Source organism: Ruditapes philippinarum, unplaced genomic scaffold (assembly GCF_026571515.1).
Source record: "Ruditapes philippinarum isolate M1 unplaced genomic scaffold, ASM2657151v2 ctg11620_1_1_1_1, whole genome shotgun sequence".
In the NCBI taxonomy this organism is placed as follows: domain Eukaryota; kingdom Metazoa; phylum Mollusca; class Bivalvia; order Venerida; family Veneridae; genus Ruditapes; species Ruditapes philippinarum.
Genome location: NW_026862315.1, coordinates 694 through 20,380, shown reverse-complemented (window position 1 = coordinate 20,380; position 19,687 = coordinate 694). Strand labels below are relative to the sequence as shown.

General features: G+C 34.7%; 1 protein-coding gene across 1 annotated transcript; it reads left to right on the top strand.

The window, feature by feature from the left end:
- Positions 1-15,990: 15,990 nt before the first annotated feature.
- LOC132718638 (uncharacterized) lies at positions 15,991-19,434 on the top strand (the record flags this gene model as incomplete). Its single annotated transcript, XM_060702357.1, is given in 2 exon segments — positions 15,991-16,129; positions 18,105-19,434. Coding segments are annotated over 2 exon segments (1,466 nt in total), but the record flags the coding sequence as incomplete, so codon positions are not given.
- Positions 19,435-19,687: the final 253 nt, after the last annotated feature.

The window sequence follows — 19,687 nt, the reverse complement described above, 5'->3', positions numbered from 1 at the left end:
TTGTTTGCTATAAGGTTATAAATCAATTTCAAAATTTCATTGACTGACTTTATTTCTTGACATTTTACATAATGTACTTGTCTTTTAGGTATATATGAAAGTTAATTGTTCCTTGTTTTTTAATGGTTATGTTCAGTTAAATTATTATCAGAATGATCAGTATGAATCAAAAAGTACTTTTCTCAGATAAATGTATTGAAATGAGATTATGATTTTAAAACTGATGGTCACAGACTGTGTTACAAAAAAAACCAACAAGAGCCGGTTGAACCGGGTGATGCTCCCTGTCTAGGGTTTGTTATTATGTTAAAGCAACAACAATAAAAAGGCTTTGAACTTTATAGTTGCTAGTCATTAGTAGTTATATGATAAAAAAAAAGAAAAAAAATTGTTCAGTTTTCATAGTTTATTTATCTTTTTTGTTTTATCGTATGGTTTCTTTACACAGGCTTTCTACTGCCTCTACCAGAAAAACTAGGGAAAAAGTAGGGCATTTTTTTACCAAAAAGTAGGGCAAAGTAGGGATTTCTGATGTTAAAAAGTAGGGATAAAGTAGGAATTTCTTACCGTTTTAGTTAAGAATTAGCAAAACATACCATCACCAAGACCACATCAGGCTGACGTGTGTATCTTCAGTTCAGTCCATGCTAATGAAAGACCGGCACCTCATAGCCAAAATGTTGCTGAATGTTTTGCGAAGGCACCATGAGCAGAGCTGCATCAGTACTAAGGGTGTAGTACTTAAGTACCAGTACCAGTACTTGCCAAGTTTTGCAGTACCAGTACTTGATTTTAGCTTGGTTTTGCAGTACCTTTATTTTTTGGGGGGAAGTAATTAAGTACCAGTAGACTACTAATACTTTTATATATTCATCAAAGTTTGAATAAATACACAGTGTCATTCTAAATAATTGCAAACATTATTCAACAAAGAAATAAAATCATTTACTATAAAGTTGACATTACATTTTTACAACTTAAATGAACGAACATAATACTTTTTACAAACAATAATTACAACATATATTCATGTCATATGTTATTGTTTAGTAACCAGTCAACTGTAATACAATGCAATAATCTTACATTTTAAACCCACCAGTCTTTTTGTTGCCTTTCACATTTGCACAGTGAGTGTTCAATTTATACCAAAGTAAATAACAACTTTTTATGGTGCTAACAATATCACTTGAAATAGGATTATTTAGAATAGAAGTAATTAATTAGTGTTTGTTTTGCTCTTTTTTTACTAGTAAATACAAAGTAATAAGATTGCAATAAGGATATTTTATCAGTTAAGAGTTATTGACTCTGTTTATCTCAATTTAATTTTACTTTAAGTCTTTGGTGCTTTTTTATGATAAATACTAAGTTAACATTTAAAGGAATATTGCAGCAAATTATTTATAGATTTGATAACTTACTTTTTCAAAAAATAAAATAATACATGGAATTTACAGCTTTATATGAGTAAAAATAATGACATTTTTATCAAAACCAAAAATACTGCCTTGTAATGCAGTAGCAGTACCACATTTTTAAGACAGTAATGCAGTACCAGTACCAGTAGTAGCAAAATTTTGTAAGAGTAATTCAGTATCAGTACCAGTTTGCAAAATCGCTGCATACATACTGCAGTACCAGTACCAGTAATGCAGCTCTGACCATGAGTCTTTCAAGGATGGACATCACAAGGAGACAAACACACAGACACCTGAACTACTCATCAATTGCAACTAAAAATACAACTGAAATACCATTTTAAATATCTTCTTTTTTTCATTTCATTTCAAAATGAAAAAGTAGGGATAATAGGGCTATTTCAGAAAAAAGTAGGGCAAAGTAGGGATCAAAATAAAAAAGTAGGGAAAAGTAGGGACCAGTAGAAAGCCTGTTTACAATATGCATAGGTTTAAATATAACTGCATAGTCTGAGTGAGTGTCCTTAGGAAACATTTAAAAGATATGAAAGCTAAAATATTGCCTGGCAATTGATATATAACTGTATCGCCCATAATTCTTTACCAATATATATCAATACAAAATTCCTTATTGATGACGCCTCTGTTTCAATGTTGAAGTTCTCTGTTTGGTGAGCAATGAAGTGGTCATACTCTACAGTTTGCAAGTTTTTCTAAATGAAACTTGGTCTGAATTTGTACTTTTCCAAAGAATCTCATATACATGCATTTTTTAACAGGTAAAGACATGGAGTATTCCACTGCTGTTGATAATATAGTTACAGAAGCGTTGACCGAGGTAACAGAGAAAAGTTTGGATACAGTGGTCTTAGGTGCAGTTGGTGATAAAGTCCAATATACAGCAGAAGAGGTTGAGCCACAGGGTGCTGAGACAGCTGTAGAAATTGAGGACATTGAGGTTGAGTGACAGGGTGCTGAGACAGCTGTAGAAATGTAGGACATTGTGGTTGACCACAGAGTGCTGAGACAGCTGTAGAAATTGAGGACATTGAGGATATGAGCGACAGGGTGCTGAGACAGCTGTAGAAATGGAGGACATTGAGGTTGAGCCACAGGGTGCTGAGACAGCTGTAGAAATGGAGGACATTGAGGTTGAGCCACAGGGTGGCTGAGACAACTGTAGAAATAAAGGGCATTGAGGTTGAGCCACAGGGTGCTGAGACTGCTGTAGAAATTGAGGACATTGAGGTTGAGCCACAGGGTGCTGAGACAGCTGTAGAAATTGAGGATATTGAGGTTAAGTCCATACTAATTTTTAATTTCTGCTTGGAAGTCATTATGAGCAGGATTACCTTTCAGATTTTGCTTAGCCTATGCAAAAAGTGCTTGTCAAGATTTATAATCTGAGAAATGTATGTTGACCAAACAAGTTCTTTATTCAAGGAATGTTTCCTTTTCAGACAATTATGCTGATGAACATGTTGAAAAAATCGTGTCAGACATGCACAATAATGCGAAAGAGGACACTGAACAAATTGCCTCTGAAAAGTATAATGTTGCAGATGAAGGACATGATTCAGACATGCAGGTTGTTGTGAGTAGGAACATTGATCAAAATAATGCCCCATCAACAAAGAAAGCCCATAAAGAAGGTATTGATGATAAATAATTGTTCTTTAAACAAGTAACTACATTCCTTTGTGAATTTAAAACATCTTTAGCCTAATTATAAGTCTTAAAAAATGACAATTTATTCAGGTCAAAGCAAATAAATCACTGGGACTATATAACCATATCTGTGGCAATGTGCCATTTAACACAAACTTTCACTAAATTATGCTAACCACCAACAAAGAATATTACAAATTACAGTTTTTGTATTTTATCTGAGAAGAAATTATAGCAGCAGCAGCGAAACTTACTAACTGACTAAGGCGTAACCAAATCTATTCACTGGTCAATAAGTTGCTAAAAACAATATTCAAAATTCATTGCTGTAATTAGATATAATTTAATTGGTCTTTAGCAAACAATGCTGCATATTCAATTTTATTCATACACATCAAACTTTTGTTGTTGTTGTTTTTTACCCCTAATTTGGAAATGATTTTAGGAAGATTTTTAATTTTTATGAAATGAAAACTTGTTTGTATAAAAGATGTTCTTTAAGAACATATGTTAAACTGATCATCATCATTATTCGGTTTAATACAAGGACTTTCCCTCATGAATTTTTTATTTTTGTATTGTCATATATTTTCGCGGCATCCATTAATAAGTTCAATAGACGCAGATAAATATAAATTTTGATTTGTTTAAATTTATGTCTTAATAACATTGAAATGACTTGATAGAAAAAATTTTTAAAAAAAACTTAAAAATGAAATAAAATGTGCAAATTAGTTATAGAAAATGTCACTCATTAGCTTTTAATATTTCATCATAGTCAACCTTATAAAGTAGATGTAGACCATTATTTGGTACCTTCATTTCATATTCATCACTGATTAGCAGCTAAGTGTTAACAAACTGTTAACAAAATAAATTTAACAACTATCACCGGTTGTACTTGTTTCTAATCTATAAAATTCCCACTTGATGGACAAAATAAAGATTTTAATACATCATACTACTGTCGGTCTCAAATGAGATGCGCCCCGGACCATGTCGCATAAATCAGTGCGCCTATCATACAAGTAGAGTAAAGATGCTGTTTTTACTCTCTCCGATAAACGAGGTTTATCGACCATTGTTGTAAATTAGTTTTAAATTTGTATTTTGTCATTACGTTGTAGTGACTTTGAAAGTAAAACTATTCCTTTTAGTTATTTTACGCCTGTTATAAATAACGTTTTTGGGTTTGACTATTTTTGTAATTTTTACCACATGTTGTGTTTGTGGTAGTGCTAACGCTTTTCGGTAGTAATGGCCGAAGTTGAAGTCGTGAGGCCAATAAGGCTTAAAGCAAAGCAGAGAAATTACCGATATGAGCGTTTCTGATGGTCAACCAGAGTACCAAAAACCAGTGTATGTGACTTCAGTTCAAAAAGCCCCCTTGAAAGGTCCCCATCTACAAAGAAAACTTTTGACGACGCAGCCTGTTGAGTTAGCTTCGAACTCGTTGAGTTCCTTGTCTGAACAAAATGTCAGAGTGAAAAATTTCACCAAGAACTGATGGGTATTTTGAACATCTATTAATAACAAGAGGATGCCATATAGTCACAAAATACCTCCCGTTTATGAAAGCTTTTAGGCATGTAGATGGTGGAATTATGATAATGTTGATCTAGCAAAGCAAGTTTTTTCCTTGGCACCTGTTGTTGTTAAATTGAACCTTAAAACAAATCAGTAGGGGAAGATAAAAAGTAACATGTAATTGTAATTTTAACAAGATTATGTTTGTAAAAATGTATGCCCCCTATCAGCAGCCAATTAGTCATGGCTTTAAGGTTATTTATGCATGACTTCTGACCCAGTGTCAACAATTAATAAAGGGTTATAAAGTATCTACTGGTTCATGACTCTTGCCTTTGACCCTTGACCCAAACTCAATAGGGGTCATCTGCTGGTCAAAACAACCACATCTATCAAACAAAAGTTTGAAGTTCCTAGGCCTAGGCGTTTTTAGTAAATTGATCAGAAACCGTTTTACCTACAAGGGCAATGTGACCTTGACTTTGACCCCTTGACCCCAAAATCAGATAGGGGCATCTGGCTGGTCATGACCAATTCACCATGCCAACGTTTTTGAAGTTCTATAGAAGAGGCCCTAAGCGGTTCTTTCTATTATTGATCCGTGGAAACGCACGTACTTTAACATACAAGGTCAATGTGACCTTGACCTTTGACCCCAAAATCAATACGGGTCATCTGCTGGTCATGACCCAATCACCATTGCAAGTTTGAAGTTTCTAGGCCGAAGCTTCTTTAGTTATTGATCAGAAACCGTTTTTTACTACAAGAGTCATTGTGACCTTGGACCTTTGACCCTTTGATTCCCAAAATCAAATAGGAGTAATCTGCTGGTCATGACAAATCACCATACCAAGTTTGAAAGTTCCTAGCCTAATGCGTTCTTGCAATTAATTTGATCAGAAACCGTTTTTATTAAAAGGTCAATGTGAACCTTGACCTTTGACCCCTTCACCTAAACTCAATTGGGTCATCTGCTGGTTCATGACCAATCATCACACAAAGTTTTTAAGTTTCCTAGGCCTACAGCCAGTTTTTTAGTTAACTTGATCAGAAACCGTTTTTTACCTACAAGCGTCAATGTGACCTTGACCTTTGACCCCTGACCCCAAAAATCAATAAGTTCATCTGCTGGTTCAATGACCAATCACCATACCATGTTGAGTTCCTAGCGATAGGTTTCTTAAGTTATGATCGGAAGCATTTTTACGTACAAGGTCAATGTGACCCTTGCCCTTTAAACCCCTACTAACCCCAACAATCAAATAGGGCGTCATTTCTGCTGGTCATTGACCAATCACCATACCAAGTTTGAAGTTCCTAGGCCCTAAAGGGTTCGTAGTTATTGATCGGAAACCGTTCTTTTTACCTAAGAGGTCAATGCTGACCTTGACCTTTGACCCCTAGACCCCAAAATCAAATAGGGTCATCTACTGATCATGACCAATCACACTCAAGTTTAAGTCCCTAGGCCTAAGGGTTCTTTTCATTATTGATCGGAAACCGTTTTTACCTACCAGGTCAATGTGGACCTTGAACTTTGACCCCTTAATGGCCAAATCAATAGGGGTCATCCTGAGTTGGTCATAACCAATCACCATAGCCAAGTTTGAAAGTTCCTAGGCCTAAGGGTTCTTTTGTTATTGAATCAGAAAACCGTTTTTAATTAAAAAAAGTCAATGTGACCTTGACTTTGACCCCTTGACCCAAAATCTTATAATAGAGTCAATCTACTGATCATGACCATATCACCATACCAAGCTTTTGAAGTTTCCCTAGGCCTTAAGGTTCTTTAGTTATTGATCGGAAAACCGTTTTTACCTACAAGGTCAAATGTACCTTTGACCTTCTGAAATCCTTGACCACAAAATCAATAGGGTCATCTACTGATTTTTCATGAAAACCCAAATCACCGATAGCCAAGTTTGAAGTTCCTAGGCCTAAGGATTCTTTTTCGTTATTGATCAGAAACCGGTTTTAATTAACAGGTCAATGTGACCTTTGACCTAATTGACCCCTTGACCCCAAAACTGTATACGGCGTCATCTTTACTGATCATGAACCAGATCACATACCAAGTTTGAAGTTCCTAGGCCTTAAGGTTTCTTTAGTTATTTGATCGAACCGTTTTTTTTTCCTACAAGGTCAATGTGACCTTGACCTTTGACCCTTGACCCAAAATTAATAGGGTCCTACTGCTCGATGACCAATCACCATACCAAGTTTGATTGTTCCTAAGCCTAAGGTTCTTTTAGATTGTATTCGGAAACCGGTTTTTACCTACAAGGTCAATGTGACCCCTTGACCCCACCCCAAAATCAATAGGGTCATCTACTGATCATGACCAATCACCATACCAAGTTTGAAGTCCTAGGCCTTAAGGTTCTTTAGTTATTGATCAGAAACCGTTTTGCTTACAAGGTCAATGTGACCTTGACCTTTGACCCCTTGACCCCAAAATCAAATAGGGTCATCAACTGGTCATGACTAATCACCATACCAAGTTGAAGTTCCTAGGCCTTAAGGTTCTTTAGTTATTGATCAGAAACAGTTTTTTGCTTTCAAGGTCAATGTGACCTTGAACCTTTGACCCCTTGACTCCAAAATCAATAGGGTCATCTACTGGTCATGACCAAATCACCATACCAAGTTTGAAGTTCCTAGGCCTTAAGGTTCTTTAGTTTATTGAATCGGAAAACCGTTTTGCTTTCAAGGTCAATGTGACCTTGACCTTTTTACCCCTTGACCCCAAAATCAATAGGGGTCATCTACTGGTCATGACCAATCACCATTACCAAAGTTTGAAGTTCCTAGGCCTTAAAAGGTTCTTTAGTTATTGATCGGAAAACCGTTTTTGCTTTCAAAGGTCAATGTGACCTTGACCTTTTGACCCCTTGACCCAAAATCAATAGGGGTCATCTACTGGTCATGACCAATCACCATACCAAGTTTGAAGTTCCTAAGGCCTTAAAGGTTCTTTATTTATTGATCGGAAACCGTTTTTTCTTTCAAGGTCAATGTGACCTTGACCTTTGCCCCTTGACCCCAAAATCAAATAGGGGTCATTACTGGTCATGACCAATCACCATTACCAAGTTTGAAGTTCCTAAGCCTAAGGGTTCTTTAGTTATCACTCGGAAAAACCATTTGGTCTACCGGACCGACGGACCGACAAGTGCAAAAAGCAATATACCCCCCTTTTTTTCAAAAATGGGGGGCATAATAAACTAAAAAATTCTGATTTAAGATTTTATTCATAGGAAATTACATTTCATTACAATTCTTAATCTTTGAATGAGCTGAACTGATATTTACTTGAAAATTTAAAATATAATTAAATTTCTATGGGAAAGTATTTACATTTGATAAGGTAAATTACTGTATGATCTTTATGAACAAATACCAAGTCTACAGAACACCATAGTTATCACAGTTAAGAATCTTGACCAATGAATGAAACATGTGTAAATAAATGTTACATTCTTTTGAACATACTCAAGTCCCAAGAAGAGGATTATTTTATGCCTTTGATTAAATTCTATTTTTTAGAATTGAAAGTGAAAGTAGATCAAAGGGAGTAATTGTATGTAAGTCATTTATGAACAAAGTAATAACTTTGTTGTCGCCCTTTGATTAAATTCTATTTACAAAATCTGGATATTTCATCATCTTTAGTGACCCCTTGACCTTGTATATATTGACCTAAATTATATGTATCACACCATGTCTTGATAATGACCATTTTTGTGTTACAATCCCCTCAATAAAGATGACTAAATGGTCCATATACACATCTTCATATTTTTATCTGAACTTTGACCTCTATGGGTGTGATCTTGACCTTTGGCGCAAGGACCTGAATCTTGCACGCGACACTCCGCCTCACAATGGTGAACATTTGTGCCAAGTAATATTGAAATCCCTCTATATACATGTGGAAGTTTTGCTCCGGACAAGCATTTTTCAATGACCTCTAAGTTGTGACCTGTGACCTTTGACCTAGAGACCTTGGTTCATGTGCGGCAACACTGCCCCTCAAGTGGTGAACATTTCTATATGAAGTTTCATTTAAATCCCTCCATACATGTAGGAGATATGCTCCGGACAAAATTGGACGCCGCCCGCCCGCCAGGGGTGTTCCCATAATACGTCCCGTTTTTCAAACGGGCGTATAAAAATCAGAAAGCCCAAGATATCCATTTGAGGTCTTTGGAGTCCCAAATGTTATCATTTTGTGAGGAAACTCCAGTTGATTATTATAATGGTCATGATGAGGAAGACCATTTCAGTGATGCTGATTTGGGATATATTGCCAATAAGGCTAAAGCAAAGCAGAAATTAGCCGATATGAGCGTTTCTGATGGTCACCAGACAAAACCAGTGGATGTGACTTCAGTCAAAAAGCCCCCGATAGTCCCATCTACAAAGAAAACTTTGACGACGCAGCCGTTGAGTTAGCTTCGAACTCGTTGTGTTCCTTGTCTGAACAAAATGTGCAGAGTGAAAAAATTTCACCAAGAACTGATGGGTATTTTGAACTCTATTAATAAAAATCAGAAAGCCCAAGATATCCATTTGAGGTCTTTGGAGTCCCAAATGTTATCATTTTGTGAGGAAACTCCAGTTGATTATTATAATGATCATGATGAGGAAGACCATTTCAGTGATGCTGATTTGGGATATATTTTTAAGGGATATCCTTGAAGATTATTATGTTCAAGTTTGAAGACAATCCATTCAAAAATAACAAAGTTACAGCCAATAACAGCATGAACAAGCAAAATTTGGACTTTTAACCTTGAAGGTCAAGGTCATTTATGGATGAAGGTCAAGGTTAGTGTGGTCTACTGAAAGGTCTTGTCCCAAGGGTTGTTGTGGCCAAGTATGAAGACAATACACCAAGAAATAAAAAAGTAATGATCCAGGTACAAGTTTGCGGACAGCAACGCCGCAGCGACTATAGCAATACCTCTACTTTACTTTTTTTTTCAAAAAACAAAAAAAAGTAGAGCTAAAAACTGTAAAAGGTGATCAATTAATTGTTCAGTTGGGAAACCAATGGCTTGAAAAAATGTTGGAAACGTTCTTAAGCGAGGCATCTACACATCTTAAGCCATGCGCCTTGTTGGACATTTTCTTTTAAACTTGAGAAAGATTTGTCGACAGTCAAATATTCAAGAACCTTCCCTATGGCAGTACCTTAAACAAGAGTATTTCGACGATATTGTGAATGCGACTGTTCTCACAGCATCTCGAATATCTGATGAAGATGATAGTCTGCAAGCCCCAAGCAATGCGATTAAATTAGGATATGACTTAAAAAGACTAGGGACCCCTTAAAGAGGCCAATCATATTAATATGAGCAAATTTGATACAAGCCTACCTAATAATGCTACAGACAAATTTTGGTGATCATCCATCATTTAATTTAGTAGTAGAAGATGTTTCTAGGTTTTTCTATTTTTAGCTCTGTTGATCCCTGTTGTGCCCATCAGTTTCAGAGAAGAAGATGATTGTTGATGCATGACGATGGACGCAAGAGTATCCCCCATTGATACTAATAGCTCATACTGCATAACTAATCAAGGGCCAAAACTCTGAGTTAAAGTGTTGGACTGGAACAAGCTGAAGATATGCGCATCCCCTCTTGATATTGAAGGTTCCCATAAAGTTTTGTTGAATTCCAGCCAGAAGTTGCAGAGAAGTAGCGCGGAAACGATTTTTACTCTATATGCATACTACTTAACTAATCAAGGGCCATAACTCTGAGTTAAAAGGTCTGACTGGAACAAGCCGACGATATACGCATCTCCTCTTGATATTGATGATTCCCATAAAGTTTCGTTGAATTCCAGCCAGTAGTTGCAGAGAACTAGTCCGGAAATGAAATTCGGACGGATTGACGGACAACGCCAAAACTATATCCCCCTCCAGATTCCATCCACAGGGGATAAAAACTTAATTGAAAACACTTTAGAGGCAATATTTTCAGCCTTACTTAACCTGTACGAAAATTCTGAGCCAATTCTGTACAGACTCTGTACCAACTCTGGTTGTTATAGAGGCAGATTTTCATTTTTCTGTACAGAGTTGACACCGACGCAGAATTGGACACAGAATCGGCCTAGGAAATAGGTAATTTTCTGTGCAGAATAAAACAAAATCAAAAGTTTTTCTGTACAGAGTTGACACCGACACAGAATTGGACACAGAATCGGCCTAGGAAATAGGTGATTTTCTGTGCAGAATAAAACAGAATCAAAAAATTTTCTGTACAGAAAAAGATATTATGCTCTTCGTTATTTTTACAAGACAGAATTTCAATACTTAGAAAAAATTGAGGCAGAATTTACATTGACACACAGAATTTTAACACTTATATCTTGAGACAGAATTTACTTTTCTAGCCAGAATTTCTCTCAGAGTAGTAGAATATTCTGTAATATCAGGTGAAACCCCCATGTAACCCCTGTTGGTCAAGGCTGCCACTTGAGGTTTTATTACACAAAGTGTCTTCATATTGCTAAAGATTATGTTTTGTTTAGTTTATTCGGCGTAGCTGTATTAAAATGGTTTTTGACCTAGATTTGTAACAAATGAAATTGTTAGTTACAAAATCTTCAGCTAAAAGAGGGTGTTTTTTATTGGTGGAAAGACTGGCTGTTATGAAATTTAGGGACAAATTCGTAATCTTTAGTTTACTTGTGTCTAAGAATAAAGTTGTATTAAAAATATTTATACAATCGTAAACTAAATATCACAACGTTATGACCAAAACAAAGATATATCAAAATACAAAAATATACAATACATATGATTTCATGTACAATTTATTTTGTTGATAATATTAACAACAAACCCAACTTTTTGTTTTTCAGCCTTTACTTAAACATTCGATTACTACTCACTCGTACTTTATTTGCCGTAGCTTTTCTGTTTGCTATGAAAATGAACGATATTTTTGATCAACAAAAGATTCTCCAGAGCTGATATGAATTGCGAAAATTAATATATTTAAAATGCAACATTATCATAAAGAATCGCAAAACTTTAAGTATTATTTTTTGTGCGTAATAATAACAAATTAATTTATTCATAGTTATTCGGCGTTTGTTTACACCGGTAGGTAAATTTACCGAAATACACCCCAATTGACTACCTCAATCTGAAACTGTCTCACTTGATAATCAGTGTCATTGATGGGTTATACAAAATTGAGTTTAGTACTTATTATAAGATAAATAGATATATTTTCTGTATATATGGAACAACATTTATATTTTACATTCCACATTTAAAGTACATTGTTAAATATAACCTGTGTAGGTGTACGACACGTAGCCATGCCAGTAGGCTTAACTAGTACCTCCACCTCATACCCCTACAGTACTGGCCACGCGAAACCCGCAAAAGTCGCGTTATGCCGCGAGTGTAGTCTATGTCGCGACGGGACACTACGCGGTAAAACATCGCCGCGTGCAAGTTCGCCGAATTTCACGGCGGTTCACGAAAAATCGCCGCGATTTATCGCCGTAATTTACGGCGAATCTTCAGCAATAATTGTATTAGAAAGTACTACTTGGTCATTCCGGTGGTCTTTAATTTCTAAAACTTTAAAACAATCTTGTAAATGTCATGTATATTTATAAATATTTAGCATTTGAACATGTACAGCGTATACATTTTGTATACTAAAACAAAGCAATCAGGTGCTGGTGAAAATTAGTTAACAATAAAACGAGATTGAAATTACAAAAGGTAATTGGTACTACATCAAAGAACGCAGGATAACAAATTGTCCAATTGTTATTTTGATAATAATACAAATGTAATTAAAATCCATTGTTTACTTTCGCACATATTCTATTTTTAGAACAATGCAAAGCGACATTTAGCACGCCACCGATTCACAGGTGTAACTGATTATTACGTCTTATACGCTAATTATGATTGTTGAAAATTGTAAATTGTAGCAGCGGGGATTCTGTCATAAAATTGACCGAAAAAATAAATTTTTGGAAGCTGTGGTCCTTTCATATGCATTAATGTTTTGATAGCAGACACAAGTATTGCACAATATCTTCAAGATCATAAAAATGTAAATAAAATATCACAATCAAAATGCACTTACGATTAATAATATGTCAATAATTGACACAATCAATATCCAACATTTTTTTTACTTGAGCAATAATTAAACATGTGTAATCATTCCTTGACAAAAAGAAATGACAGTTTTTTTCTGATATATAAAAAAGAGGTGGAAGTCAATCGAGTGTCGGCATTTCTTTGATGATTCGGCAACAACTACAGGTGTGTAAACATCAAAGATTCACAGATTCTTCAGAAGAGCCGACCAGTCATTTGTCAGAGGTCATTTCGTGTGTAAATTTTGTATTTATTTTTTAACAATGGAAACATAATATTCCTTTTATTTATGGATGCTTCTTTTTGCGCGAGTGTTTTTGTGTCTTTTAGCGCTATGGAATTTCAACAATCGGCGATAATTTTCGGTAACTAACAATTAAATATTTTAACATTTTTAAAACAGGGGTGCAAATATCCGCCATTCAGAAATTATAGGAGACAAATCTTGCGTGTGTTATTTTATACAGACGTGTAATAAATTGAGTAATGATCACCCTAGAGAACGAAATGTCCCGGTGATCCACTATAACTCTTCCAGGTCGTACGGGAATATTTACGCAGGATTAGTTTATCACATCGGTAATTTGACCATGCTTGAATTTATATCTTATGTAACGTTTTCAATAATGGGATACATTTAGAAATGAACAAGTTAATGTCGTATCAATTATGTATCTTTTTATGTAACTAAATATCTTTTTACACATATATTATATTTATATCTCTAATTTATACTCAATATGTATCCCCCCTAAAAAAATAGTTTTACACGTGTACATGTACACTATTTACCTGCCGATGGAGCCGCATACTTGTACTGCGTCGCATTTATACATTGAATTTGAGGTCATGATTCCCGCCATTCACGGAAAGTTTTTAACGGTGTTATTTGATTTCGCCGTGGTTATTTATATTTGCTGTTGGCATCAAAGATAAATAGAGAAAGGGCATTTTAGCAAATAACAAGATTTTCTTGATACAACTTCATGTAGATCTACTAATTAATTTTCGTACTTGTACATGTATATCTGGTTTCAAGTTCACAGAGTACAATAGATCTACATTTATTATACAAATGAATCCATGTATTATTCCCCGCGAATCACGGCAAATGTTCACGGCAAAATCGCCGCGAGTTGAATTCGCGGCAATTGTCTCAAGTTGCCGCGAATTCGCTCGCGTTTTAAAGCATGAGAGTTCGCCGCGAATACGCGAATTGTGCGGGTTTCGCGTGTCCAGTACTGTAGTATATACAAAATACTAGTCAAGCTGTGCAATTTTTAATAGAAATCCTTTTTTTTAATAAAATACATAAGTATAACTTTTACTAGTAAGGTTATGTTTAACTTTTGATTTAAGTCTTCAATTATTCATTTTCATTGCCAGAAATAGATAAGAATTAAGGCATTAATATAATATTAATAATAGTATAGTTCAGAGTTGATATGTTCCATTGATTGTTTATTACAGTTTGTATTCTTTCATAAATAAAAGATATAAACAACAAAAGATTTTGGTGTTATTATCATGACCTAATAATTGCAGCATTTTATGCACAGAAGTGCTTTAACAAAATGAAGGTCAGATACATATTTAAGTGAATATTATTTAACGATAAAATTCAAGTTGTCAGCTGATTGTGGCCTTTGCAGTCTCTAAATTTGGTAGTGTGATTGGTTATTATCTGGTATTGACTTTGAAACCAGTAGTCAAAAGTCACGGTGACAAAAAAGGCTTCTAGCATCTATAATAACATGACTAATTTGTTGACATTATAGGAGCATACATGTTACAGCTAAGTTTAGACAACTGTCATAGATTATACTAGTAACCACCAAATATATTTCAATTTAGACATTTATATTGTTATAAAGTATAAATATCATTAATTTTGAAAATATTCTAAAGCTATGAGACATTTTGCACTGAATTTACGCCGATTATCTTTTTTAAAGATATTTCTTGTTTTTCTAATGATAAGTTAACAAGTTAGTTGTTGTGAAGAGCAATCATGTAGAGACTTGGAATTCTCAGATTTAGGGGCCAAAGAGGAATTATGATGGAATTATAATCAAAACCAGAGGTAAGATTTTGCAATGTTTTCTTTGAAATTTTTCCACTATAGATAAAAGAATTTTTTTATACATCTTTTAATAGTCTATGTTTGTCTTGGGGCTGAAATGACTCAGAAATCAAATAAACCACATATAATGCCACTGTAAATAATGTTATTTTGTTTTATTTCAATAAAATCAATTTAACTTACTTACTATTAATTTGTTATGTTAAAAAATACTGCTAAAAAAAGGAAAGAAATGTAGGAAAGTCATATTGGCAATGGATATATATATGTTTTTACAGACTAAATATTGAATTGATTTTCAAATTTCATTTTTGTCCAGGCCATTTTCCTAAACTATATTGTTCACAAGGCGACACATCCGACTCACGGAGTTCTAATTTAAAGAATTTAAAGTATCTCATTTTTCATTGAAAAAAAATAACAGAAATAATATATAAGTAATTGTATGTTATTATGTATCGTACTCAACAGTAAAAAGAAAAATATAATTCAGAAGTAAAAACAAGAATTCATTTAAGTATGTATAAGTTATCTGTCCTTGAATTGACCTCAAAGAAGTAGAAAATTCTGATTCAGGGGCAGATAACTCAAAAACGAGAATGGTGACCCCAATTTTTTTTCGCTTAAAATGTTTCTGTTATCATATTCTTACAACATGCCAAGTTTAAAGAAATTCTATTGAATAGTTTTAATTTTGCCTATATGTCTATATGAAAACTCCTGAAAACGTCCTTAATATATGTGTTGTAAAGTGAAAATAATTATAGAAATTGTAAGATTTATGTAGGTGTCTTTAAAGTGCCTTGTATCAGAAGCACCCTGCTCTTTTTAGTTTCTAGCTGGAACACTGTGTACACTATCTTTAGTGAGCATAGACTTGCACATATTGTTAAACATTTATCCCTTTTTTTTGGGGGGGGGGGGGGGGGGGGGGGGGGGGGGGGGGGGGGGGGGGGGGGGGGGGGGGGGGGGCCGGAGTTGTGGAACTTTTTCACAGTAAAATTTCTTAAATTCATATTGCCTGGAATGTCATTTGAGACTGCAGGCTTCGTAGCCTAATACCATCTTCCTAGCCACTTCCTGTCAGAAAAATAATATAACAGGTTTTGAAGATTCTAATCCTGTATTTATTTTTTAACAGACCAGCCATGTCTGAGAGAAGGATAGATAAGAATGACAGCTTCAAACGAACAAATGATGGAAAGTTCTTGTGTCTTGCTTGTAGCAAAATTTTGTCCTCAAAGGAAAGAGTCTTGCAGCACCTTCATTTGCTACATAGTTATAGTAAGTTCTAACAATATTGTTTCATTTAATATTGATAAAGTTTACTAGTATAATCAAGCCTTTTAAGCTCAACTTTTTTTTTCAAAGAAAAAGAATAGAGGTATTGCCACAGTCAGGTCGGCCTTTGCTTGTTCTTGTGTCGCCTTCTAAAAGGCGACAAATGGAGTTACTTTTGTCGGCGGCGTCCCCTTAGGCTTGTCCGGAGCAATAACTCAGTCACTATAAGTCAGATTGACTCCAAACTTGGTATGCTTGCTTCTTTCATGAGCCAAAGTGCAGTGTGCAAGAATCCTTATTCTGCACTTCTTATTTTTTGAGTTATTGCCTTTGTTAATTTTTATACTTTATTTTTGTCCAGCCCATTTCTCCTAAACTATGAAAGCTATGGACTTGAAACTTCATAGGATGATAGATCTCATTGAGAAGAAGTGCAGTGCACAAAACCGGTACTCTGTATTTCATGATTTTTTAATTATTGCCCTTTGTTAATTTTCATACTTTATTTTTGTCCGGGCCAATTCTCCTACACTTTAAAAGCTATTGACTTGAAACTTCATAGGATGATGGATCTCGTTTAGAAGAAGTGCAGTGCACAAGAACTTGTACTCTTCACTTCATGATTTTTGAGTTTTTGTCCTTTATTAATTTTTATACTTAATAGGCTTGTCCAGAGCATAACTTGGTCACTATAAGTTTGATTGACTCAAAATTTGGTATGCAAGCTTTTTTCATTGACCACAAGAATTGTAACTCTGTACCTATTTTTTTTTAGTTATTGTTCTTTGTTAATTTTCATACTTTATTTCTGTCCAAGTTATTTCTCCAATATTAAAAAACCTGTGGACTTGAAACTTTATAGGATGATAGATCTCATTGAGAACTGGTACTCTTGAAATTAATGTTTTTTTTTCAGTTATTGCCCCTTATCAATTTTCATACTTTATTCTTGTCCGAGATCTAACTCCTACAATTTGAGAGCTATGGACTAAAAACTTCATAGGAGGAAATATCTCAATGAGAAGAATGTAATGCACAAGAAATGGAAATCAGATTTCTCGCTTGTACATGTACATTGCAAGAGCAGTGTTTATAAATTACCTATATTTAAGGAGAAAATTATACTGTTGCAAAGCGACACATTTGACTTGCGGAGTTCAAGTTAGCTATAAGTGGCTGTAACATGGTCATTTATGAATGGCTTGTCTTCATACTTGGACACAATAGCCTTAAAGTAGACCAAGGTAAAAGTGATCTTGTCTCACAAGGGCCTTGACATTCAAGGTCAAAATGTGGTATTTTGCTGGATTTTTGTTGACTGTCAAGGTCATGTTATTGAATTTTGCTACATATGGTGTAACTTTGTTATTAATGGACAAATTTGATTGATACTTGGACAAAACAATTCTTACAAAATTGACATGTTGCATAATTTATATTTCACCTTTACCTAAAAATGACCTTGACCATCAATGTCATATTATTTAATTTTGCTAAAAATATAAAATTGATGTAACTTTGTAATTAATTGATGGGTTTAAATGATACTAGGACAGAACAACACTGTGTCACATATGATATGACAATTGCGACATGTTGGCCTTGAAATGATCTTGACTGTCAAGGTCATGTTATTGAATTTAGCTAAAAATGGTGTAACTTTGTTGATATTAATGGACAGATTTGATTGATACTTGGACAAAACAACACTGATGACAAATGTGACATGTTGACCTTGAAAAAGTTGAATTGACCTTGACCGTAAAAGTATGAATTTATTTGGTGGTAACTTGTAGCGAAGTCTTGTTTTAGTATTGCCACAGTGACACTATTAAAGCATTGTTAGCCCTTGAACATAGACAAAATCTGTTTATAGTAGTTATTTGTGGGGGTATTAAAAACCTTCAATGATAGCTCTAGTTGTTTATGCAGAAGACTTTGAGTAATTATACTAATAAAAGGCAATTTTTATTTATAGGTCCTCTGAAACCAGTGAAGAAATTGTATAAGTATGACAGCTCTGTGAAAATTCCTAGAAGAACTTTAATGAGGCACAGATGGTCTGATTCTGTACAGACTGATGGTGCTGGCGATGCATTACTCAGACCTGAAAAAGCCATGGAGGTGTCAGGATTGAGTGGGGTTGAATTATTGGATGAAGTCAACAGTGCATCTGGTAGCAGTGAATGTTGTTCTGCAGCAGTATCAACTTTCCAAGAACACGAGTCTTCATGCTTTGAGAACAGCATTGAATGTAAAACAACTGGTAGCTTTCAAAATGTAAATGCCATTGAACACTCTGATTCAGAAAGTGACTTGTCAGATTCCATTGAGTTGTCAGAAAGCCATATTGATTCATCTTCAAGTGACACTTTGAGTGACATTGTTGTTAGCGATGTTGAAACTGAAAACAATGCAGATGGCAAACAAGTTAATAATGACACTGAACTATTCTCATTTGGAATTGCTGCATATACACGTCGTTATAATTGTTCAAAAGTGTCATCTGAGGCATTGTTAAGCCTAATTAAAGCCCTTAACCCAGACTCTGAAGTGCTGAATGACTTAACATACAAGAAGATATATGCAGAAGTTTGCCATACAGCATATAAGGTCGTCCATTACTGTGAATCCTGTCTACAAAGTTACCCAGATGATCCTGATGCTTTTCAGTGTTCTACAGATATGTGTCAAGGGCTTAGATATATTGGTGATTTGACCCAACAGCTAGAGAAGAAGCATAAACCACGCACTTCCTTCATCATTTGTGACATTGGTTTTCAGCTGAAACTTTTACTAGAAAGAGAAGGTGTATTGGAAGAAGTTTTAGGAAATAAAGAGAAAGCTAAACAAAAGAGTTCCATTATGTCAGATATATACCAAGGAATAGCATATAAGGACTTGTATGAAAATGGCAATTTCTTGTCATATCCTTACAACGTAAGTGGAATTCTAAACACTGATGGAATACCACTTTATAATTCCAGCAAAGTGAAGCTTTGGCCAGTGTTTATCGCGATTAATGAACTGTCAGTTTCTCACAGATTTTGTAGAGGAAATACACTGTTAGCTGCTATTTGGCAAGGAAACTCAAGTCCCCCCTTCTTGGAATACTTTAAGTCAGTTGGAAATGATCTAAAAAATCTGTATGACAGGGGTTTAAACATTGTTAGCAAAGATGGTGAAAAAAATGTGAAATTATGTGTCTGTCTTGCTACTATGGATTTACAGGCCAAAGCATATGCTACAGGAATGACCATGCACAATGGTGCTTATGGATGCGTAACTTGTGAAGAGCCAGGTGAGACAAGGGAGAGGCCACAGAAAGTCATATCCATATAGATCTGCCACCAAGGGCATATTTGACCCCAGTTTTTTATGTAAATAAAATAAGTAAAAATAATAAAATTATAAAATGACAAAAAGAAAATGTAAATAATAATAATATTTTCATGTATGAATGTGAGTGTGTATGTAATCTATTATAATGTTTTATGATAAATGCTTTATTTTCATATTTAGTGTAATGTTTTGAAATCATAATCATATTGTTAATTAACC